Below are 24,463 nucleotides of genomic sequence, written 5' to 3' on the forward strand. Positions count from 1 at the left end.
ACTGTTCAGCCTTTCCCTTTCAAATCCTTTAGTCCTTATGGCCTATTATATATCCAAATGAAGATCTAGTTATCAGCCTTCTAATACCAGAGATTTATTATAGTGCTGCAGAATTAGCTGAGCTGTTACAATTCCAAATCCAGGTAACATACTATTATATACTAGTCTTCGCTCAGGAAACCTTCTGGTCATGTTTCAGTGGCTTTGAGCCTGACAAATGCATGTATTTTTTCATGGAGTTAAGTTATATGGACAATAACATGAGGGATGGATATTGGGATATTCAGGAAATTTTACAGTTCTTGTATTAGGTGCTCTCATGTGTGACATGCAGATAAGGGGCCTTTTGGCAGTAGCAATTCCTTGATTGATGCGCTATCTCCAAAGCAATTACAGTACATCCTAACATTAGAAACCAAGGCTGTTTTCTACTGGAGCATTAGCTCAGGATTACTTGTTAGATTTCAGTTATTTTGAGATGGGGAAGCGTGCAGATATACATATCTATATATCTACACCTGTATATAAAGTATGTTTGTATGATGAGCTACTAATTCATGAAGTGTTCAGGGGAGATCTGAATAAAGGCCTGAATGAGCTTTTTATTTCCCTGCAGATATAAGTATTCTCTGGTTGTTCGTGATACAGGAGCATGTACTTACACAAACTAAGCAGACCAAATAATTGCTTCCTCTCGCTCCTTCCTCCTCACCTCCCAGCACCAGCACTGGTGCAGAATAAACACTGTTTCTAGATGAGGGCACTTTGTTTCCCACTCAGTTCCCTGCTACTTGTTACCCCCAACTAGTTTCCCTAATAAGACCTCACTTTCCTTAGGGACACCTTGCATCTTCAGTCAAAAGACAGAAGAAGTGTGAAATAGGTGAACTTCTGGGCTGAGGGCTTTTAAAGCATGTTCATTCTATGGAAACACCATAAAGTCCCCTAAAATGCAGCGGAGGACATCTGTTGAGGAGTCAGTCCTGCACAGAGCACAGATGCTTTATAGATCCAACATGAGAAAACCAGAGCCCTAAAGCCTGAACCTGAGGGAGCAAAGTTAACCAAATGGAATGTTTGTTTATGGCTGTGCACTCACCAGCCCATTTCCCTTCTTAACTTAGGAATTGGGTAGCTTGGATAGCCTTTTATGGTGCTGTCTGAAGATACTCTGAACTTTGGGGTGATATTTATTTTTCCAGTACCCAATACCAAAAATTATCCCACAGGAGCTCAGCAAAGCAGCCGATGATTCATCAGGAATGTAACTTTGCTTTTCAAAAAGATAACGTGTGGTTTTGTTCAGAGTTAATGAGATCCTTTCCAACACAGAAGCTGTCAACAGCACTGACATACATTTACAGTTACAAAAACACATAGCCTTGTGGTCGGGGTTTTTATTAAATAGAAACCTCATTTTCTACTGTAACAAGGAAAAGACACTGTTTTCTTGCAATTAGTACCTTTGGTACTCAAAGTGTTAGAAGCCTTTTATTGTTATTATTATTATTATTTTATACACAATGTGGCTGTTCAGAAGTTACAAAATGGTGCCACTTAATGCCAGGACCACTGAAGCCATGATAATATAATATATACATATGTAAAAGATACCCTTGTTTCTAGTCATCTTTTATTGCCTTCTGCATCTTGCCTATCAATGGTGCTTCATTCAGAAGCTGGAGAACGTTCATTAAAGGGTGATTCAAGTAATGATTTGAGTTTTGCTCCAACAGGAAAAAAAACTATAAAATTTAGGACCTTGAAAAATATTAACCCTTGTCAGATATATCAAGTATTTATGGTGCATGTAGATGCTATAAAAATAACTGTGTGACTTTTCAAAGCAATTTCTAGATTTTATAAACACAATCTTTCATGTGCCCCTGTGCTGTGGTGTGGTAGGCACTGTGAGCTTTCCTGGCCTCTCTTCCCATGCTGCTACTGAAGCCTGCATCTGCACAGCAGGCATTGGGATACTGAACTGTGGTGCTCAGAGCCTCCAGAAGCAGAGCAAAATCCAGATATGGACAGGTTCCAAGTATCAGCATTTTTTAATATCTCTCTGCAATCACTGGAGCTGGAAACTTTGGTTTTCATTAGCTGACTGCTTGGATTCTTGTACAGTTCAGTTGCTCCATGATCTGCAGCTTGCAGAAAAGCACCCTATGTACTGAGTCATGTGTACTGACTCATGTTTACACTCATGTGTACTCATGGGTACTCAGTACCAATATGTACTGAGCAAAGTGGAAGTCACTGGCAATGCACAGCACACTAATGAGGTCAGGTGGAAGCAACATGTAAGTTGTTCTTGCAGTAAAATTGTTCCTTATAATAATGGCTTCTTCAACCTTCTTAGGGACTTGTTTAGCGCTAGGTCAAGTATGAGAAGGCCACTGTTGTGGACAGTGCTGTGGTGTTACAATACAGGGTGGCAAAATTAGAGGTTTTCAGGTCTTGGGACCTAGTAATTTGTTGTACTCAAATCCAAATGTTATAATCATCTGTAGCATCTTGCATGTCTGCTCCTACCTGATCCTGGAGCAGGCACAGGAAGGTGGGAGGTGGAAAGGGGCACAAGGGCAAAGTCAATGGCAGCTGGCTTGAACCTTAAAAGCCTAAGCTGAAGATCTGCCACCAAAGTGTGCACAGCTGCCACGATAAAAATCCTCCATGATTGATCAGACAGGCCAGGTACACGTCATGGGTACCATTTACTGTGGAGAACACCAGTTTTAAGTCTCCCATTCCTCACAGAAGGAAACTGGCAGTGCCCCCATCTTCAGGTTTATGCAGTGGCTTCCATTAGAACTTCATCCTCTTACAAAAGGTCTGGATTTGGCACAGCACTAATGACCTGAGCGGGATGTGTGGGATAAACGCCTTCTGAACAGCACTACAGGAAACTACCCTTACATCATGTTGTAGGTTTTTAAACAAATAACTAATTCTTGTCTTGTGTCTGTATAAAAGAACAATATTGACTGTGCTCAAGTATTTTCAGGCTTGGTCTGATTTCATAGCTAGAATCGTTTTTGTGTAGTGTAAGAGGCTTCACATAATCACTCTTTTAAATCTACAGCTTATGTTTGACAAGTGGGTCATTGGTTAATGGAAGCAAGTAAATCCAGCTGTTTATCTTTTCTGTAAGACCATGCACTTTCTGTATGCTCTTGTCTGCTTAGAATGGAGATGTGTACATTTTTAATGACCCTCCCTCTATTTCGGGGTAGGGGTGTGAGCTTTATATTATATTTCATTTCTTCCCTACATTCAAATTAAAGAAAATCACAGTATTACTTCTGCTGTATCCCACCTGATCCACAAATTTGTAGCAGCAGTTGCGGTACTATTTAATAGTATCCCATTAAATTAATATTAATTCTATTTGAATGTGATTTTTTAAAAAAGTTGTTAATTTGACTTCATGAGGAAAATATACTTTTGTAAGTTGCTTTAAAGTTTTCTTGCTCCTTTATTTCTCCTACCCAAGCCCCCAGTATTTCCGTGTGTCGCTCTCAACAGACGCAGCTTCCACTAAAGCAGACCAGCAGTAAGTTTCTCCCACATAGTTTAACTTGTAACATTTTTTGGGTAACTTGGAAATTTGGAAATTTCAGGGTTTCAGAAATTGCTATGTAAGCCTTCTGTAGGGTCCTAGTATCTAAATAAAGCACTTGCAGCACTAGGTTAATAAAGTGCTCAAAGTATTAATGGAAACTTGGTGTAATAGGTCAAGTTCCAAAAGTCCTCTTAGGGAATGTCTGTCAGCAACATAATTTTCGTGACACAGTTTTCAAGTATTCTAATTTTTTTTCAATTCAGACTACTAATACAAGTGTAACATGATTAAAGCTGTCTATGAAAATTATTTTTCCTCTTCATGTGAAAGCTATTTTATTAATAAAGAGTTAGCATAAACACTAAGATGATAATGAGCATTAACTTGCCAGGGGAAAGAGTCTGTTTTCCATCAATAAGTGAGAAAATGAAAATTTTCAGATTAATAAGGGTATTGTGTTAAGTAGCAATTAAATTATACTCAAAGAACACTTTCTTGCTCCCAAATGCTCTAGAACTTGCAAATAGAAACTTTTACTTCAGAAGTGTGTTACAGGTCTAAATTCTTAACAGCAAGTTAAAAAGCATGTGGGTAGCAAATTCTCAGAAAGTAAAGAGCAGAATTCCTCAGATGCTTGCATTTGGCCGGGAAGGAGCCTGAAATAGCTGAAAGCAAGTCTATTTGTCTATGGGAAGACAAATTTCTGTTTAAAAATGTTGTGTGTAATACTTGTATTTGCTCTAGCCCAAAGAGGAGGCACTCCCTGATTTCTCTGTGAGCTGGAGATCACAAACAAATCCTTGGCAACCTAGTTTTTCAGAGGTGCTGAGGTGCCCCAGGGATTCCGGCTCTTTGGTGTGTTAATGGCAGCAATGTGTCACAGGAGGTGTGCGAATCCTGGCTGTGATGCAGCCTTTAAATACAGGTGTCACTTCTTGGGGTGGCTTCGTGTGAAGGTGCATGCAGCTCAGCAGGCAGCACTGCAGCCCATTCCTCTTGGCCAGGATGAAATGAGATGTAATTAGCTAATGACTGTGTGTTAGCTGGACAATAAGTGTTCTGGGGACTTGTCTGAGGGAAGGAAACCAATTTGACCCAGGTTTTCTGCAGGTGGCTGAGGAAGGGAAGTGGAAATTGCCCACGCCTACAAAGGATTATGCCTGACAAAGGAAGAGTGGGAAAGAATGGGAGAAAGAACAATGGAGAAACCTCAGGTGTGGAAGAAATCCCGAGATAAAAAGGAAGAGGCACTCATCTAGTTGTAGCAATGGAGAAGAGGTATTGGATTTGCTTAGCTGCAGAGCTGGAAGGACTGAAAAGAGTAGAAAGCCACCATGGAAGAAAGGATGGAGATGCACCATGGTGGTGCTGAGGATGATGCTTGCACAGATTTGTGACAGTAAGTGTTTTGAGGAACCTGGTCACAACAGCAGGGCCTCTTTCTGTGCTTATTAAATGAGGAAAGCTGGCAGAAATCAGTCCTTGTGAAATGCTATGAATGTCCCAGATAAAAAGCAGTTAGCAGGAGAAAGGGGAAGGTTGCATACAAACAGAAAAGCACGCACCACTTTCTGCGTAACTTCTTGGCATTTGCTAATTTAGTGGGCAAGGAGATACCTTGGCTCTGAAAGAGAGTGATTTGTAGTACACTCTAGGTTCCTGAGGAAACTGTAGAGTATTTTACAGCAAGGCACTGGGTTTTTGGGCTGGGGTTTGCAATCACAGAAACACTCACACACTACTGAATGGTTTGGCAGTGTGTGATTTTCATCCTGGCCAGGCATGAATGCGCAATGGTTGGGTTTTTTTAACATTAGCTAGAGCATGTAATACTGTTTATGTTGGCTTTTTGTTGGGTGCGGGAGGACTGACACTTAATTAACAGCTTCCTGGGACAAAGTAACCCCTTCAAATCCTAGTTTGTAAAGATCCAGTCTTTGTTGGCTGGTGAAATATTCTTGATGCAGTAAAATTTCATAGACCATCTGCTGGAATCATTACTTTCTTGTGCCAGCCTCTCCCTTCCACTTTAGCAATGGTGAGCATCTTGGGCAGGTCACACAGGTCTGTATGAATTGACTGAAAAGCCTTCAAAGTCTATCACTAACATTTTCAGTGCAGAACAGTAAGATGGTATATCAGAGATGGAGATTGTCCACTCCCACTCGATTTTATAATCTTTTTACCTTTTTCCAAACACCCCTCCTGAGCCTCAAGAAAGCCAAAGATTCCTCAAGAGCTGAAAACTCGTTAAATAAATGCTAGACTTAGTCTCTCCTATTTCCAAACCCTTCCAGGCTTTTACCGTTTATAACTTGTTTTACTGGTTTTGTTTAAGATACGAATGTCTGAAGCTCTGGCTTTTCCCAGCAGTAACAGTCATAAATTGTACTGTGTGGAAACATGAAAATCCAAAATCCTTCTCTTTTAGAACACTAATCTCACTTTCATTTAAGTCAAATTTTGTCATCCTCTGAAAAAATGTAGGCATCCAGATTACTGAACATTTTTGATGTTTTTATTTTGGCTTTCCATAGTCTTTACATACAAATTGTGACAAAACAAGCCTAGAAAACTAGTTAACGCCTTGGTGCTAATGGAAGTGGTAATGGTACATCTAGAACAGCTCCAGCCAAAGAATTACATATAAACGCATGTGAATGAGCTATAGGTCAGACTCCAGTCTCAATTCCTTTCAACCAGTATTAAAGACACAGGAATCCTTACTCAAAACATTAATTGATCTGTCTCCATTTCCAGGTTTTTAGATGAGAGCAGCTCCACAAGGTGTCTGAAACTCTGCTTTAGTCCAGTAGGTATAACTGAAAACAAAGCTAACAGACACTAAAGAATTCAAAATTTTGGGTTAGTCTGGAGTTAATGGAAGTAAAAATTCCTTCTCTTTGGAACCATTCCTCACTGAAGTATTTCCTGCTCTCACGGGAGCTTTTTGTTATGTAGAAAGTACTGGTTAAAAATGTTCCGGCTATTTGGTGTGAACTTGTTATGTTTTAAGTAAGGAATCCTTTGATGTATACTGAAGAATGCTGCTTTCTAAATAAGAATTTTGGGGAGTTTATTCTTTAAAGAAGCTGGATTTAGCTAATTGGATTTAATAAATGTCCACTAAACCAATTTATTAATTTTAATCTAAGAATTAATACTAAAAGTATACAATTAGTCTAAAAATATCTTATTCAAGGGTTTTTTTAATCCTGTTCCTGTGAACATGTCCTTGTTTTGTAGACACTACTTGAATCTTGAATTAATCCTCTGATTTCTATTTGATTTATACTGTAACTATAAAAGGTAACTCTGATGTTTCTAAGGAAAATACCCACAGTCCATGGCCCTACAAGATATTTCTCTTTAGTAATCAATTCATGCACTAATGGTCAGATTGGATTTGCAGCTCATAAGACTAAATTTTCAAGTATGCTTAGTAGACAAAGTCTCCAAGATTTATTTTATTCTTCCTCACAGGCACAGAACACTTTTAAAAATGTTAAATGTGAGCCCTGAAATATACTTAAAATAGACTTGAATTACCTCATAGGGATGTGGTCCATGCACATTGTGTAACTGGGACAGCCCTCTCTTTTTTTTCCCCCCTCTTTATCTGTGTCCCTCCAGGGAAGGCAAATAATCAAGACTTTGTTTAAAGTGGCAACACTAGAATCCCCAAGGGTGGGAAGCTCATTCTTTGTCTACGGGATGTCTGGAGTGATAAGTAGCTATTTTAATACAACTCATGCAGTGTTTCTTTGTCCTGACAAAATCATCATTTGCTGTTTGTCATAGTGAGTTTGAATGCCCAGAAATATAAGATACAGAATGAGGTGGTGGGATGGTGGTGGGACAATTAATTCGGTGCTGCATAAACAAAGAAAGTCCATAAAGTTACAGTTTTGAACTTTTACCTGAAGTGATTTTATGCCACTCTGTTTTCCTTTGGATCAGTTGACAGTATGTCAGCAAAATAGGAAACAAGAGTTCTGCATAGCCCAGGTGATCTTAACCATGCACCTCATCATGTCTGATATATATTTGCTGTGTTAGTAACACTGCTGTTGCTGAGCCCTTCACGGATGTTTCTGTGTGATATGTCATTGTCACAGGTTAGAACTGTGCTCTAGTTTAGGCTGGCACAAGCCAGTTCTCTCTAACAGACACTCAGTTGCAGATACCTCACTTGTAGTTCTCACAGATAACATGCAAATCTGGATCTTCTAAATCTTCTGTTCCTAATCTGCTAAATGCAACTTTGGAAATTAGGCTGATTCTGATGCAGCCTAATTAAGTATGCTCATGGTTATACCATCTCACTGAACCTCCTCTTGCTGGGAATAAAGTGTGTCAATGTACCTTAATGAATTGGGACTTTCTTGAACAATCACGGTGTGTCCAAGACTTAACAGTTAGCTCTTCCCACACTTTCTTCCTGATTTGCTTTATTCACTTATTTTCAAATTTAAACACTGTTGGCCAGCTCCTTCAGGAGAAAGAGACTGTATCTGCATGGATTTCTCATAAACACATACATTTGAGTTAACTAGGATTAACTGATTTTAATCTACAGTGCCTAAGTCTGTGGCTTTACAGAATTCTGTTAATCTTTGTTGAGATAAAGGAAGACTGTAAGAATAGTTAAATTAGAAAAGCAGACTACATTGCTCTGGACTGCTGCTTCCCAAAAGTTATTGCTGCCTTCCAATTGCTTTCTGAAATCTAGTCTCAGGGGTCTTTTTCCCCAGTGGAAAAAAACTGCACTTGTTACAGGAATGTTCATGAAACTCCTCAGAAAAGTGATGTACATGGCCCAAAATGCTTCTACTTGCATGATGTCTGCTGAACTTTGTAGCTGGGCTCTATTCTGAGAAGACTGCAAGCAATATCACACTGACTCCTTTACGAGCTTGATCCCAAGCAGAAATGTCAGAGATGAGGGATGCTTGCTGGCCACTCTAGGGTTAAATGTGTTTTTCTTAGTCTCACTCCCTATTCCTCCCACCACCCCAAAGTTATCCAAGCGGTGGGGAATTTCTGCTATCATTAATTGTATTTATAGTTTGGCTATGTCATGAAATACTCCCTAAAACCGTCTGTGTGGGTTTTTCTAATCCCCTCACAAATGTATCAGGAGAAGTCACTAGCCTAGCCATCACCTCTGCTGTCAGAGGCTGTACATTGATTGCTTATCAGCATTAAAATATTTATAATTTATTTCCACATTAGCTGCCTAATATAAAATTCTGGCTCGAGTATGCATGAGCTCTTTCTAATGCTGCATTTTGGCCTTTTAGAGGATTTTACACTCAGGCATTGTAAGTTAGGCTTCATGGCCTTCCTACTGCAGTAACTCAGGCTTAGAGCAAGTAAAGAGAGAGGAACTACAAACAAAAGCTCTGAAGAGGAAGGAGATTCTCCAGATTTTGGAGAATGGTATTTAGGCCTATTCCAGTACTTGCTAGTATTCTCTCTACCTGGTTCACCACAGCAGAAATCAAAGTACTGGAATGCATGTGATGTGGTAGAGTGGTGCTTTTTGCATCAGCAGTACACCTGGGACTTGCTGTGTGGCTAGCATAGCACGGGAGCAGGTGGGCTTGAGAGGACATCCACCCTTGGATATTTTCAAGGTTTGGATTGATTACGATCATGTCACCAAATGTGAACTGGTCTCATATTGGTGAGGATCCTGCTCCAAGTGGGAGATTGGACTGGGTGACCTCCATGGGTCCCTTTCTGCCATTGCCTCTGTGGTCTCAGTGCTGAAGATCTATTACATCAGGTTTTGTAATTCCATCCTTTGGCATTAATTGCTTTCCTGGCTCTTTGCTTTGCTTAGTCAGCACATCACTTGTGAGTACCAGATTTTGGTACTTTCAGTATACCACAGGCAGGGCTTTTTATTAACACCAAAGCTGACCTTTTATTCTTCAGATCAATTCTCTATTTGTATGCCTAGTGCATGTAAAAATCTATGAAGGCAGCACAGATATACAGACACCTAATAACAGCAACAGGTTTCCTCTTTCTTTGAGACCTTCTAACTCAGAATGATGGAAGTGGGAAGAAGAGGCTGGTGGCTTCCAGCACGTAAAGACAGGAGTTGTGCTTGTGGGCAACACAGTGTCCAAAACCAGAGATGTAGGTAGAGGGAATGCCATGCATATTGGACCCATGCAATCCATATTTTACCCAAAGCCCCCCAGGCTGTGCTAGATCTACAGAAGCAGAGTGAAACATGTGCTTTCTGAAAATCAGTACCAGGCTTCTGCCTGGCTCAGCTTCCATAAAAGTAAGGTACTGTGCTGAGGCACTGTGCATTCTTCTGACCTTGAATCCTAATGCAGAGGCTAGAAGAGGTCTGAAGCTGCCATGCTCTGCTCACCTGCACTTCTCCTCTGTAGCTTTGTTGGTACATGTTTCAAATAGCTTTAGAGACTTCAATAAAGAAGCTTCTGTTCTTTGCCACTGGTGAAGAAATAAAAATGCTTTTACAAGTTAGGGTTGCAGAGTGTTTTACTGCTTGCTCCCTAGCAGAGCAGGTAGGGTTATGTCTGGCAGAGAGAGAGCTGCTATAGATTATTTTTATATTCTGTCACCACATAGCATTTCTGGCTTCTCCATTTTCTTGAGTGTTACTAAGACACTCACTAGCCTTTTTAACATGATGTTTTTTGTTGCTTGTTTTGAAAAAGGCTCAAATGTAGCTTCCTTCAATTGCCAGATGAATGAAACATTTTTCATGAAGTGTGCCAATTGCAAATGTCCATAGATTGGTTACTGAAAGATAAATTTGAGTATATTTGAAAATCTGACAGAAGGTAAGATCCCCTGTCTTGATGTGCAGAGGACAGTGGCAAATTGGCAGACTAACTTGAGCATTGTTAGAGATTGCTCTAAAATGTGTATTAAACTATACATCTGATTTAAATCCAAGGAGATTCTCAGCAGTCCAAGAGTTGCGCAGTTGGTGTTATTGATTTTATTCACCTTATAAGGTCTCTGTGAATGGTCTGTATTATGAATATAATCATGTAAATTAAGCTTTCAGTAGTGTCACTTCAATCTGAAAGTTTAGGTAAAGATAGTTAAAATTTCATTAAGTCTATGCAGAAAAAAAAGCTGAGGTAGAAACCTGATCAAACTCATACTTCAGAACTTCTGAGTTAAAATATCAGCATATGTCTCTGAGAACATATTAGAAATACTCACATGGCTCTTGTTGGACCTACTATCTTAAAATTCTCTTTTAAAGAGAGTTGGATTTGGGGGTGTGTGTTTTTAAGATGTTAATAGATCAGCCCAAATATTTTGCATCTAACAGACTTGAGGTCATACAGATCTGTTTAGAGTCTGTGCCTATAGCCACCCTTGTTGGTTTCTGCTTAGAGAAAACAATTTGTAAACAGCTGGACAGTATTTTTGTACTGTGGTGGAAGTGTGGGTTTTGATGCTCTACTGGGACTTGAGGGTAGGTTTTGACCACAGTGAAATTCAGGTCTGCTCCTGAGGATGACCAGCACTGATCTGTGGTAACATCAAACTTTGAAGCACGTTTCTATTTAGGCAAGGGGAAATATGCAGAAATCATAGAACTCTGCAGAGGGAAATGGACTGGGGAGGATGCAAAAACTCTTCTAGAACAAGGGGAGGAAGAGATGAGGATTGTGTGGTTGGTGGTGCTAGAAGCACCAGAAGTTCACTGCTACTGCCTTGGCAGATCTCTTCCCTTCTTGTTTCTGATCCAAGGAAGATTTTAAAGGATGTGCCATGAAATGGTTTTTTTCCATGTAAGCCTGAGAGCAGGAAGATGCTGGAGATGTGCAATGCAGCTTGACAGGTGTTGTACTGTGCTCTCCAGTGAAGTTGTAAGCAGGGATACAGAGCTTGGTAACTTGAACATGCCGGTGCTTGGGGTGGAAATGCAGGCAGAGTAGCAGACACAAGAACCGGGAAAAAAGAGATCATGAAACACCTATCACAAAATACCTTCGTGTGCTGCTTTATTAGGAGTCCATGATTTTTTACATCTTGTAGTCCCACGTCACTTAATATTTATGCACTCTTTAAAAATAAAGCTTTTCCCATATGAAAGGCCAAGCCCACGCCGTGATTCCTGCGAGCCGCAGCCCGTGCGGGCGGGCTTTGTGCGGTGGGGATGGCCACAGCCCGCGGCACACCCGCGCCGACGGGAGATGCTGGGCAGAGCTGGGCGGCGTTCCCTGCTGCGGCTCGGCGCTCCGTAACCGAGCAGCCCGGCGCGGGGGCTCCTTCAAAGGAAGGCGCTGAGCCCGACAGCTCCTTGGCGTGGGGAAAAGGCGGACGATGCTGAGGTACCGGGGTGGAGGGTGATGATGGGGCATCGGGCGCCGAGCTCTCGGCCGGTCCCGCACAAGCCGGGCGCACACGCGGCGGTCCCAGGCGGCGGTGGGCAGGGGCACGGCGCGGTGCCCACGGGCGAGGCGGCGTTTCTGTGCCGCCCACGGGTGCGGGGACAGGCGGGGGGGCGGCGGGACCGCCGTGCACGGCCGGGCTGCCCCGGCGCTTTGTGTGTGCCTGCGCCCAGCGGGGCCCGCCGAGCGGCTCGGGCCGCTCCGCCGCGGGGCCCGACGGCTGCCCCGCGCTCCCGGGGCGAGCGGCTCTTTGTGTGGGGGCGCGGGGCGGGGCGGGCCCCTTTCTCTCCCTCTCTCCCTTCCCTGCCGTTGCTGCCTTCGCGGCCCGCTGCCGTCCCCGGGCGCAGCGCGGCGCCGGCCGGTTGCCATGGCGAGGGGCGGTCACGTGTGGCGGCGGCGGCGGCGGGGCTGACGCGCGGCGGGGCGGGGCGGGCGGCGGCGGAGTCGCGGCTGCCGCCACCTTCCGCACACCAGCAGCAGCAGCAGCGGCAGCAGCGCGGGGCTCTGCGGAGCGGCGGGAGCGCCAATGCCCGGACCGACCCAAGCCCTGTCCCCAAATGGCGAGAACAACAACGACATCATCCAGGATAACGGGACCACCATCATCCCCTTCAGGAAGCACACGGTGCGGGGGGAGCGCTCCTACAGGTACTGCGGGGGAGCTGCGGCGGCGCGGTTGCATAAGGCGGGCGGGCTGCAGCCCCCTCCTCTCCCCCCGGCCCCGCATTGTCCGGCTGCGGAGCGCTCGGGGGATAGGCGGGATGCGTGCGGGGGCTCGCCGCGCCCGGGCGGAAGAAAGGCGGGTAAAAATGATAATTAAAAAAAAAAAAGGAAGAAAGAGGAGGGGGGAGATGAAAAGGAAGGCGAAAACGCCCCCCGCGCAGGCAGCCAGCTCCCCTTGGAAAAGAGCCGCAGCACCTCGCTGCGGATCTCGCAGGGAGGCGGCGCCGCGCGGGAGGCGGTGGCCGCGGATGGCGGGGCGCGGGCAGCCCTGCCGGGCCGGGGGAGCCGCACCGAGCACCGGGCAGTGCCCGCACCCCACGGGGTGACAGCCGCCCCCCGCTCCTCGGGGCGGGGGTGACAGCTCTGCCCGTGCCTGCGCGGGGGAGGGCGGCTCCATCCCCGCCCCCCGCTCCCCGCCAGCCCCATTTTGTGTTTATTTATCGTCTCTCCTTTGGGGGGGACACCCGTCTTTTGTCGCAGTTGTAGGCATTTTTGATGAATCGTTTGGCATGCGTTGCTGGCAGCGCTTCTGCATTAACATCTCTGACAATATGTTCCGGCAGATAAGCTCATTAAAATTGTTTGCATTGTTTGATAAGGGTCGCGGCGCAGCCCGGAACGCAACTGGTTTGATGTGCTCCTTGCTCCCGACTCGAAGGGCGATAATACGGCCGGTGGCTCCTTGTGTCAATATACACTTATTTTAAATGCTGCCTGGATGACAGCAAGCAGTGCCTCTGCAGAGAACACGCCCCTTAAAGCTGATTTTCAAGCAGCAGGAAATGATGCTGCTCTCAAATATCTGACTAAAGTGGCGAGTTGTAAGCTCGAGTACATGAAAACAAGCGTGGATGGCTTGGCTTGTTTGTCTGAAGAAAATCACAGTATATTTTCTTTTGCTGAGGAATAACGGAGCTGCCACCGGCATTTGGCCATTAATAACCTTAACAGTGAATCTCATTGTTGATCACACACTGACGGGTGAGCGTGAAATGCGTCGGAGATCCCGGTGTGTGGTTAGTTTGAATTGCACAAAATTTAGTCTGTGTCTCTCTCTGGAACTGCTTTTACTTTGTGCCGTGGAGCCTCAGTGCACACATTTAGCACAAAGTAGCAAAATTGCTTTTGCAAGGACCTATTTCTACTTGCAGAAAGCCTGGAGCTCTCACTTCCTACATCGAAATTTCAGCTGAGTAGTACAAGATCCTGTTTTAGGGGAAAGCTGTATTTCCATCGTGCAGCTAAGCAGAAATATGAAATAGATTTGAAATATCGTGTATCTACATTTAGTTATACTGACACATCAGAGGTACCACCAATTGCTAACTTGTTTCCTTCAGAAGAGTTCTTTGGAACTGTTACATGGGGTTTTCCATTCTTCTTTTTCCGTAGGATTTTGTGTGTTCTTCTGCAGTCATCAACAAGTCAATTTTCTTGTCCTTTTGTCTGTCATATCATACACTGAAAGACATTTTTTTTCTAGACATATGTCTTGAAAAGATATTTTGTGAGGCTGCTGTGTTCAGCTCTTGATGACAGGAATAACTATATCACTTGCCCAGTTTTCAAGAAATTGTGAAGATACTCTGCATCTGAATAACCTTTGGTCCAGAGAAATACTCCGTAGTCTTCTAGGAATTTGTATCCATTTGTATCTCTCTCTAGAGCAATATAAAGGAATACAGCACTACTGATGCTAGCATGGCACATTATTTTGGGCAGTAAATAAGTGATCCAGTTCAGTATATTTCAGAAATAAACCCTTAGTGTACAAAAAAAAAATTTCACTAGGGAATTTTGGTTGTTTTTATGTTTTTCCTTTTGGAAACGTACCATGTTCTGCAGAGTCATAACTCCCATATCTGTTGATTTCTTCCTTTCTCCCAGAGAAAGGGAAAATGTTACTTAACTTTCTTCCATCTGTAGCTAAAGTCCTTTAGGAGGTAATTGTCAAGCATAACAGAAGGGAAACGTTACAGAAAATACATGATAACTGTGGTGAAACTTCTCCTTGATACTGGAAAAAAGAACTTTTAACTTCCATGACAACCTTTAGTAGCTAGGCAAGTTCGGTCCTTGTTCAGTGTGAGTGGCAGCAGGAGATCACTGGACACAACAGATGAATTCCATCACTTTAGTGCCTGCTGCCACACTGAACTGTCAGTGCCATTCCAGACTTCTGGAGCAGCTTGTAGGACCTCACCATATGACACACCAAGTTGCTATGCCTCTGATTGTTGGGCTGGCTTCTTCCATCTAGGAATATGGAATAAATATATCATTAAACACAACCTGGAGCTTGACAGCAGATGAGCAGTTGTATAAAGCTAAAACACTTCTGTGTCCTGCAGCTTTGCTCCTAAGTTAACCTGCGTCTACCATGTGTATAGAGGTTCAGTATTTGCTTTTTGATCATTCTCTCCTGTTGTAACAAAAATGCTTTCTCATTTTACAACAGCTAACATATTCTGTTTCATAAATATTTTAAAACAGAAGTAGTTTTTACTGATCAGAAAATTTGTGTTCATCAGGTTAGATATTCTCAGACCTAAAAAACCCCCTTTGCTATTTCTAATACCAGGTTTTACCAAAGATTTGCTACCCAACTCCTGAAGCAGATTTTAAAACAGCTGCAGGTTGCACCGTTTTGCAGACTAGGAAGCTGACATGGAAGGAGCTGCTGTAAGTTATCCACGGAGTTGAGGATGCAGCAGGGAATTGAGTCCCAGCCATGTGCTCTGTATGCAAAGCCACAAATAGTTTTCCCAAGTCTTCCAAAGGACATATTATATTTTGCAGACTGGGACATACAGGCCCAAGGTGTTAAGTTTCTCATCTAGCTTTACTTAGCTGGTAAATGGAAACCAGGCACTTTGGCATAAAATTTAGTCACCGGGTGATGTTACCTTTCAGAGTTAATAACTGTAATCAATCTGTATTGCTCAAGTGAAATGCTGTTTCATGTGCTTCAGATCAGGACTGTTTAAAATTTGGTACGGAGGTGTCTCTTTGTTAGCCTGAAGTAGACTTGGGGTAATTTCTGAGAATGGCATTACATTTAATGATAGTTTTACTTCTGTGTTCAAAGATGGCTGAAATAATTCAATGAGAACCCAAATCAATAGCTGTGTGGAGAATATTTTTTTCAAATTAGACATGTTTGCAGTGGGGTTTATTTTTGCCATACTCCAGGTATCTTTTGTGGTTGATCAGCTCTTCATATTTTTAAAAGTTAAAGTATTAAGAGTGAATACTTCTAGGTTCAAATGGCATACCTAGTCTAAACCACCCTGGTCCTAAAAAGACAAGCTGTTGTACCTTCCTTTGCAGGATACTGTGCTTAACTTCGGCTTTGTCTCTCTTGTATTGCTAGAAAAATGGTTTTCTGGTCCTTCATTCCCTGGCTATATTTAGTTTTATACCCAGAACTTGCATGAAGCAGAGGGGAAGGGGCCAACTTCCTGATTATTTTTCTTCAAATCACTAGGCTAAAAGAAAAGAGTAATTCTGTTTTCGTTTTTATCTATGAGTGTGTACCTTTCCAATGTTATCTGTTTTAAATATTTGTTTTTCCTAAGTGTTGTCTTCATTCTAGAAATTATTGTGTAAGCAGATGAGTGATGGTGCTGTGCATAATAATGAAAGCTAGGCAGCAGTGGGGATTTCCTCACCCACTTCTGGAATAAGCTGTGGGGTGTTACAGAGCATATCTGGCTGCCTTTTACAGCAGTATGAGCTGATAACTTCCATGCTAAAAGTCAGGATTTACGTTGTAGCAAAATCTGTTTTGGTCTTTGCCGGTGAATTGCCGGATGCAGGCTGGCCCTGGGCATCAGAGAGCATCCTTCCCTCGGCAGGAGCTGCGCCTGTCTCTGGTGACTCTGTGCCTTGCACACATGTGGCTTTAACTCAGGATTTAAAGGGAGACCCATGGCTTTGCTTACTCTGGGCAGAAGGAATTTCTTGCTCTAAAATTAGCTTACACTGAATATGGTAAGCAGGTAGTTACAGTGAAGTAAAAAAGACCATTTGTGTGGATACAATTAATATATAAAGGCCCAAGCTTGAGAAGTGGGAAGATGATGCAGAGTAAAAGCAGTGAATTGTCTTCTCACTTCACAGTACAGATAGGCATGACTTCTGAAACTGTAAATGCCAGACAAAGCAAATGTCATTAAATATATTAGTTAGTGAATCTTTATTTTCAGAGGCATTTGCTCTTGACCTAGCAGTTTTATTGCAGATTATGAGAATTTTGCCCTAGATTTCATTGAAAGCAGGAAAACAGCAATAACAAATGTTTAAAAAAGCCATCAACAAACCAACATAAATTACACCCCATAAATTTGGCCTGTGCTTTCCTAAAAGTTGTAGCTGTGATAATTCCCTTGTCTGCCAAGCATCTGGATTGCAACAAGATAATTACTATCAGGGAGAAGACCATCCTGATGACTTAGAGCCAGCAGCTTACATACCAGCATTAAAGAGGGACCATGGCAGAAATCTTTCCTTGATTCCTGTCAGCTTAAGTATCCTCTGTTTTCTTTTCTTTCACTTTCATAAAGCTGTCTTCCTATTGCTGCCACTGCTGTTCTTCTTTAATCTTGTTTCCTGCTTAGGGAGTACTCTGCCTAGAGAGAGCTGTTTTGGTGAGAATCTTCTGCAGGGCAGATCCAGCTCTCAAAAAGGTGGAACTGTTTGAAGATAACTGGGAATCAGTTATCTTCAGACAGTTTTGCATGCACTTGTGAGTGCCTGTAAGTGTCTCTGAGGGTTAAGAGGATGACGTTGCTCAATACTGCATCAGTAGTTTGAAACTTAGATATTTCCTGCTTGCATTATTGGGATTCTCTGTTGACCTGGATTTAGATCTTTCTTGAAGGAAATACCTTCATAGTGCTTTGGGGGGCTGGAGGTATTTGTTTAAATCAGGGGCTAAGAGGGAGGTAGCTTTTTGGGGACTGGGGAGAGAGGGGAGAAAACACTCCACGGACAGCCCAGTTTGTGTAAGGCAATTGAGGTAGTTTTCAGAGAGCACAAACTCCTCAGCTTACACCAAAGTGCTCTCACCATACCGAGAACGTCTAATTTGCACCCAGCCTTCTTGGGCTTCAGAAACATCCTGTAGGTGGGAGGCTGCCTTCTGGTTTTTGTTGTATGATGTGTGTTTTTTTTTTAAACTACCTTGTTAAGCTGCATAGCAACAGCAATGTTTTTTTGGCATATTAACAGAAAAAGGAGCAAGTTTGGGATACACAAGAACTGAACCTGATGCTAGCACTTTCAGAAACACATTTTGGCTTCTGCCTAGTGTCTTCAATGTAGTCTTCCTAGAAAACAGGCACTGAAAAATATGCTGCATTGTGAAAGAAAGGTGATTTGGAGGTGGGGCTGTGGAGCAAGAGACCTTAATTAAAGCTGTTTCTTTGGCTTGTTAGAGGGAGATGCAGTTAACTCATCTGGACCACAGGAATGCTCTTCCTGGGGACATACCTGGACTAACCTTTTGTGATATAAAACTGGTTTTGGGAACCACTAAGCAAGGAAAAGCCTTGGCATTTGAATGTGTGACTCTTTATAAATATCTTCAGAGGTTTTGGAGTTTAGTGGGGAGGTTAGTTTAATTTGACAGTCTCTTCTTCCTCATGCCCAAAGCTAATTATAGCAAAGGCTTGGTAAAGAAGCAGATAAACAGTGTGCCAGCTTTTCATTTTGGAAGCGCAACTTTCAGCCTTTGTTTGATAATTGGAAACGAGTGGTCTCGCCACATCTGTTCTCAATCACGCCAACCACCGAGCGGGCTGGCACGAAGGCTGCAGTGGCGCGGTGGCAGCAGCAGCAGCGAGGCTCGAGCTGCTCCGGGACAGCCTTTGGCTGCCTGCATCCTCCTCGCTCCCTGAATCCTGGCCTCCAGCTAGCAGCACTGATCGCTCGCTTCCAGGATCAGTGCTAGGGAATGTAAATGGAAAACATCCGTGTTTCTTCTGTGGATGGTGTTAGTTGTGCACTGCGTAACTGCTTGGATCTTGCTCAGATCTCCGCTGCCTGACTCACTGATAAAACATCTTCTTCGTGCTGTTTCGTTACAATTAGGTGGGAGGGGAAAGGGAATATCAGCTGTAAAAGTTTACTAAACATGCATTTAACTGTTGGGGTTTACAAAGTGTGGGTTTTTAAAAATTATTTTTAGCACACTTCTACCATTTTGTGCTATGAAGTATTTAATTCAAGATTAAAATCTTGCCTGTGATATTTTGACAGAAGTTTGTCTAGTTTTCTAGTAGCGAACTAGGTTATCAAATTTTTTGTAGAGAAGGCTTGGTACACTGAAAGCCGTTAAATGTCTCAGTTTAGCCACTCTAAAATAATTTCTTGTTTCCCATAGAGCCCCACGATTAGTGAAGGGTGCCTTTGTGTTAAATCTGTTTTTTTGCTATGCTATCCAAACAGGAAGTGTAAACATTCATCAGTGAATCGAAACTTAAGGATGTAGCTTCCGTAGGAAATCCTACAACTGTGCCAAATCATTCTGCCTGGAGAGAAATATGCCATGCAGGTTGTACTGTTGATCTTCTGGCCTTGTGTATGACCACCTTGCATTGTATTGTTTCAGAGGCTTCATTTTCAATATTGTGTTTCTTGGCAATCTGGAACCCTAAGAGAGATCTCAGTGGAGATCTGCGCACTTCGGTTTTATCTTTTAGCAGCGATTCAAGTGAATTTTCCCCCCTGCAGCAGGGTTCCTTAGTACCATACAGATTTCCTACCCAAGCAGCTGTAATTATTCAGAGATGCACATGAATGCAAATTCTTTCATGTCACTCTGGAATGCAGTGTTGATGTTCAGAAGGGCTTGCTGGCAGTATGTATTAAACAATTTTGGGGGAATGAAAATTCATTTTAGGCAAATCTTACACAGTTGTTATGCTTCGCTTCTTAAGGTTAATCTCTGTGGAGCTGGTCCAGTAATATCATGAATAGGAAGCACTGAAATATTTGAAGTAGAATACTCATTTGTTTTACTTACGGATTCAGTGTTACACAAATCATAGCTTGTTAAAATAACTATAGAATCTATGAGTAATTGTTTGTATGGAAGTGGAACACATAACCCAGTGATATGAAAGTCCCACGGGAGCTTGTGTATACAGAAAGACCATGGTGTGTAGGAGTGCTGAGAACAGGGAAGCAGTGGTAATTGGTTGGATGGAAGAGATACATTTTCCCAAAAGGACAGAATTCAGTTGTAATTAGTCATTCTGTTGGAAACCTTGTTATGCAGCATGGTGTTTGTTATATTTTATTGAATTGAATTGTTTGGGGTCCATGATGTTTCAAAGTTATACATGATGCAAATTCTGAATCAGGGTCTAAATACACTGTTTTCAGTCAACACATTCATGTTGTGCTAGTTGTCAGATTCAAGGAGGCGTAAGAAACATTATTTTAAATTTTTTTTACTTCCTTTAATTTATCTGCAATGAAGACAGGCTAAGACATCTGGGGTTACTCAGCCTGGAGAAGAGAAGACTCCAGGGAGACCTTAGAACAACCTTCCAGTGCCTAAATGGGGCTTTCAAGAAAGCTGGAGAGGGGCTTTTTATAAGGGCATGTAGTCATAAGACAAGGGGCAATTGCTTCAAACTGAGAGTATGTTTAGATTAGGTATTAAGAATAAATTCTTTACTGTGGGGTGATGAGACACTGAAACATGTTGCTCAGAGAAGTTGTGGATGCCCCCTTTCTGGAAATGTTCAGGGCCAGGTTTAATGGGGCTTTGAGCAGCCTGGTGTAATGGAAGGTGTTGCTGCCTGTGGCAGAGGGACTAGAACTATGTGATCTTTAAGGTTCCTTCCAACGCAAACCATTTGGTTTTTCTGCATATTTCTGCCTGCAGAGGTTTGGCTCTCTAGTGCCCATTTTTAATCTGTGGTTCCCAAGTGTGGAATGAGTTCCACAGCAGCAGGGATGCTGTAGAACTGCCTTGTCTCTCAAGCACCTCTATTTTTAATATGGTGAGGTGTTTTTTTCCACTAGCACATTATGCACACCCCCCAGTTGTTCCTGGAGGGTTACACAGTGTGGACCTGGTGGTGCTGGTGAACAAGATGAACATGAGTCAGCAGTGTGCTCTTGGAGGGAAGAAGGCCAAGCCCATGCTGGGCTGCATTGGCAGGCATTTAGCCAGCAGCTCCGGGGAAGTGATTCTTCCCCTCTGGTGCTTCTGAGACCACATCTCACATACCGTGTCTGGATTTGGCCTCTCCACTTTGAGAGACACAATGACATACTGAAGTGAGCGTGGCAGAGGGAAACCAGGATGGTCAGGGGACTGGAGCTTGTGATCTGTGTTTGGTCAGGCTGGATAGGAGCCAGCTCAGGAGAGGGAAAGATCTCATTGCAGTCTTATCTGTCTAGTAGGAGACTGTGTGTAAAGAAGATAGAACCAGGCTCTTCTCTCAAGAAAGAGAAAGGATGAGAGGCAGTGGCTGTCAGCAGCTGCAGTGGTAAAAAGTACTTTGGATATTGGGAGAAATGTTTACACAGCCAGGACAGTCAAACACCATAAGTTACCCAAAGGAACTGTGTAATATCTGTCCTTGGAGGGACTTGAGACTCAGACAAATGGGATCATCAACAGCCCTCTCTATGTTTCTGCAGTGACTGGGATGCTGGAGCAGATCTCTCTTGAGTTCAGAGTCTGCTTATGATCTCATTCTGTAACTCTAATAAACATAAACAGCTCGTGATTTAAAAAACAAAATAACAAAGTCATGTGCTTTAAAAATGAAAGGAATATCATCTGGAAACAACTTTTGTATACTTCCAGGGAGGTGAAATCAGCCTTGTCATCAAAAGTTTCAGATGGAAAAGAAAAATATGTGTATGCAGTCTCAGTATGACTTCATCAATATCAAATATTATACTGCTGCTGCTGCAGTATATTAATTCATATTCATATAATTTCAGATTGCCTTCTCTAAATCACTGGGAGCAACTTCTGCAGTTTATTACTCAGGGATGATCAAAAGTTTGTAGAGACACAGCAGACCAAAGGCATAGTTTTGCTGTATCATAAAATTAATTATGTACATTGCAACCCAAGATTAGGTCTTGAAGTTAACAGCTGATAAAAAAAACTTAAAAGCTCGCTCTGCTTTTGAGGGATTGTAACTTTTTTTCATACAGAAAATATTATTGAAAAGTTTGATCTGCAGAAAATGTTTTAGCTATGAACACAGTTCTTAAACACTGTCAGATGTGTGCTTAGTTTGAGGTGCTTTTACAGGGAGTGGTGCAGAACTGTCTTGTTGCATGGCCTGCAGCAACACTGAGAAGAGTCGAAGGGGCTAAATACTCACATTGCAACCCAGATTACCTTCTTAACTGCACTTACATGTAGTTGAAGGCAATTCAAGCAATAAACTTTTTTCTCCCTTGTTTATTGAGAGAGTTGAGCTTGGTAATGTCACTGTTTGCCAGCTGGAAGCAATACACATTAGGAATTGACCTCAAGATATTCCATGAAAGGAGGCCAAATCCTATTGAACAGTACATCTATGATTCTCTTAGCTTAAGGTGCAAGGCTTTACCAGGGCTAGTAGATGAAGAGTGCTGTAACTAATTCAGTTTCTGCAACCAGAGATACATCAAAGCAGTAAGCACCTTCTAAAGAACATTATTTAGAAAACAAAGCTTTGGGGATTTCCCCCTCTAGATAGGCAGAAGACGTTAAAAGTTAACATCTGTCTGAAAGCGGCAGCTTCACAGACCTTCAAAGACCAACATGGTTGAAAAAAAAGGGTTTTGGGGAAGCTTTACTTGATGCTGGTAGACACCAATTATGTTGGTACTGGAACAATGGTAAAATCAGTCTGTGGTTACTGGCACACAGCAAGAGTAATATGTTACATAAATCACAGATGGCTGAGCCAGAATGCTCCTACAGGGCAGTTTACTTCATGAAGGATTAGGGAATTCTAGTGAATTTAGTTGCTCAAAAATTATTTTAGCAGTTAAGCAATTGCACTTAGAAGTTTTGCCCTCTCCTAGATAGTACTTGGTAGGATTAATTCTTAAGATATGTCATTTACCAGCAGTATGTTGAGTACCAGACTAATTTAAGAGTGCCTCTTCATCTGTTATAGTGTTAACTCATGAAAATAAGGGAAGAGGTCAAGTTACCTTGGTATCCAAAGCCAAAATTAAGTGTTGTGGTTGGTAGTCTTAACACTTGCAGTCTGTATAATATCCAAAATAGTTTGTAGGGAGTTTGCAATAAGCCAATGACAAGGGTACTTATTTGGGCCTATATCAACAGCACTGGAGACGTCAGAGCTCCAAGATTTATTATTATCATCACTATTATTTTTAGTCTAGCTTTGACCAGTGGTTGAAGGAGAAGAGGGAGAGAGGTTGGCCTCAGAGCCTGGTAAAAAGCTCTGCAGTGTGTTGGTGCAGTGGTGTGCAGAGGCAGTGCTGGCAGGGACTTTCAGCTGGTTTGTGTCACTGGTGCTGTCTGGAGTTTGGTTCTGCATTCCCAGCAGAAATCCTGGTGTTTCTCCTTTCCCCCCAAATGGCAGCAGAGCTGTGATAGCAGTGGGAAGTCTGGGCAACCATATTAAAACTTAATATTTTTGTTACAAAAATCGCTTAGCTGTGTTTTAGAGAGTGATGCACCAATCAAAGCAGCTAGCATGGTAGCCTGTTGCTTCATCTGCTGTCACATGCTTGTTTACAACTTCAGGGCTTAAAATAAATGTTGCCTTATACCCCTGATGAGTGTTGTCACCTTCCTGCCAGGATGACCTCTTCAGGGATGGAGTGGAGCTGGCTGCCTGGCTGATACCCCAGCAGCTCTGTCCTGCACACTGTGCCCTGGCACCTTTTCCCATGGGTCCTGGGGTGGTTGCATGGGTGGTTGCTGTGCTGTTTCTTGTCCCTTACTTGGTATCACTCCGGGGACTTTTGAAGTGAAGGTGGCCTTAGAAGGCTGCTTAAAAAGGGCCTCATTTTCTGCAAGAATAGCAGGTTGGACTCAATGATCCTTGGTGGGTGCCTTCCAACTCATGATATCCTCTGATTCTAACATATACGTATATTAAGTTTAGAATTAATGTTGCAATACATAAACCAGTGTGTATCTATGCTTGTTTTTAATGTAGGAGGGAAAAGAGTTGGTGGATGACAAAGTTCTTGTGCTCTGTATCAGAGTGCATCATTTGTGAGTGGGAAAGCTGTACTGCAATCCCTCCTTAGCTAGTGCAAGAGGTTTCCCATGGGAGTGCTCTCCTCTTGGACAGCCAAGGTTTTTTAAGTGCTCTGCAGTCTCTTGTTAGGAAACAGCAGCTATGTGTAAGGAGAAAGGCACTGCACTTCCCCTTGTGGAATTCTCCTGTTTTCCCTTCTTCCCAGACTTGTCCTCTTCTGGACCCTGTGGATGTTCAGTGCCTGTCTCCTGCTGAGTCACTGCCTTTCTTGCCTGGCTCTGCAGGGCTGTGAGACACTTGGAGGCTGCTCAGGCCCCCCGTCAGGAGGGCTGTATAGTATTACAGAATCTCATTTGCCATTAGGTTATGCTTGGAGTAAATCAGCGTGTTACTTTAGCCTTTCACCTCGGACTATATACATGCCAGAGAGGAGGAGGGGGGCAGCGAAACCCCGGATAGGTCAAAACTAAATTCATTTGGTGACTTCATCTGTCTCCAGTTGGATCTCATCCCTGCTGAAACTCCCAAGCCTGCCCGCAGCGTTTTCTGGACTTAAAAGGCGG

General features: G+C 42.9%; 1 protein-coding gene across 4 annotated transcripts in view; it reads left to right on the top strand.

Moving 5' to 3' along the window:
• MAPRE2 (microtubule associated protein RP/EB family member 2) overlaps nt 1-24,463 on the top strand; it is a 98,294-nt gene that overhangs the window by 28,054 nt on the left and 45,777 nt on the right. The window contains exons 1-2 of one of the 4 annotated variants that reach the window (XM_033081334.2): nt 11,771-11,907; nt 12,445-12,615. The exons of 1 other annotated variant lie outside the window; for it this stretch is intronic. In XM_033081334.2, coding sequence (XP_032937225.1) covers nt 11,900-11,907; nt 12,445-12,615 — 179 coding nt within the window. In that variant the 5' untranslated portion in view covers nt 11,771-11,899. Of the gene's footprint in view, nt 1-11,770; nt 11,908-12,396; nt 12,616-24,463 lie in introns of those variants that run through there. 2 more of the 4 variants (XM_033081418.2, XM_033081573.2) reach the window with 2 other exon arrangements.

The sequence above is a fragment of the Catharus ustulatus genome, chromosome 1 (assembly GCF_009819885.2).
Source record: "Catharus ustulatus isolate bCatUst1 chromosome 1, bCatUst1.pri.v2, whole genome shotgun sequence".
In the NCBI taxonomy this organism is placed as follows: domain Eukaryota; kingdom Metazoa; phylum Chordata; class Aves; order Passeriformes; family Turdidae; genus Catharus; species Catharus ustulatus.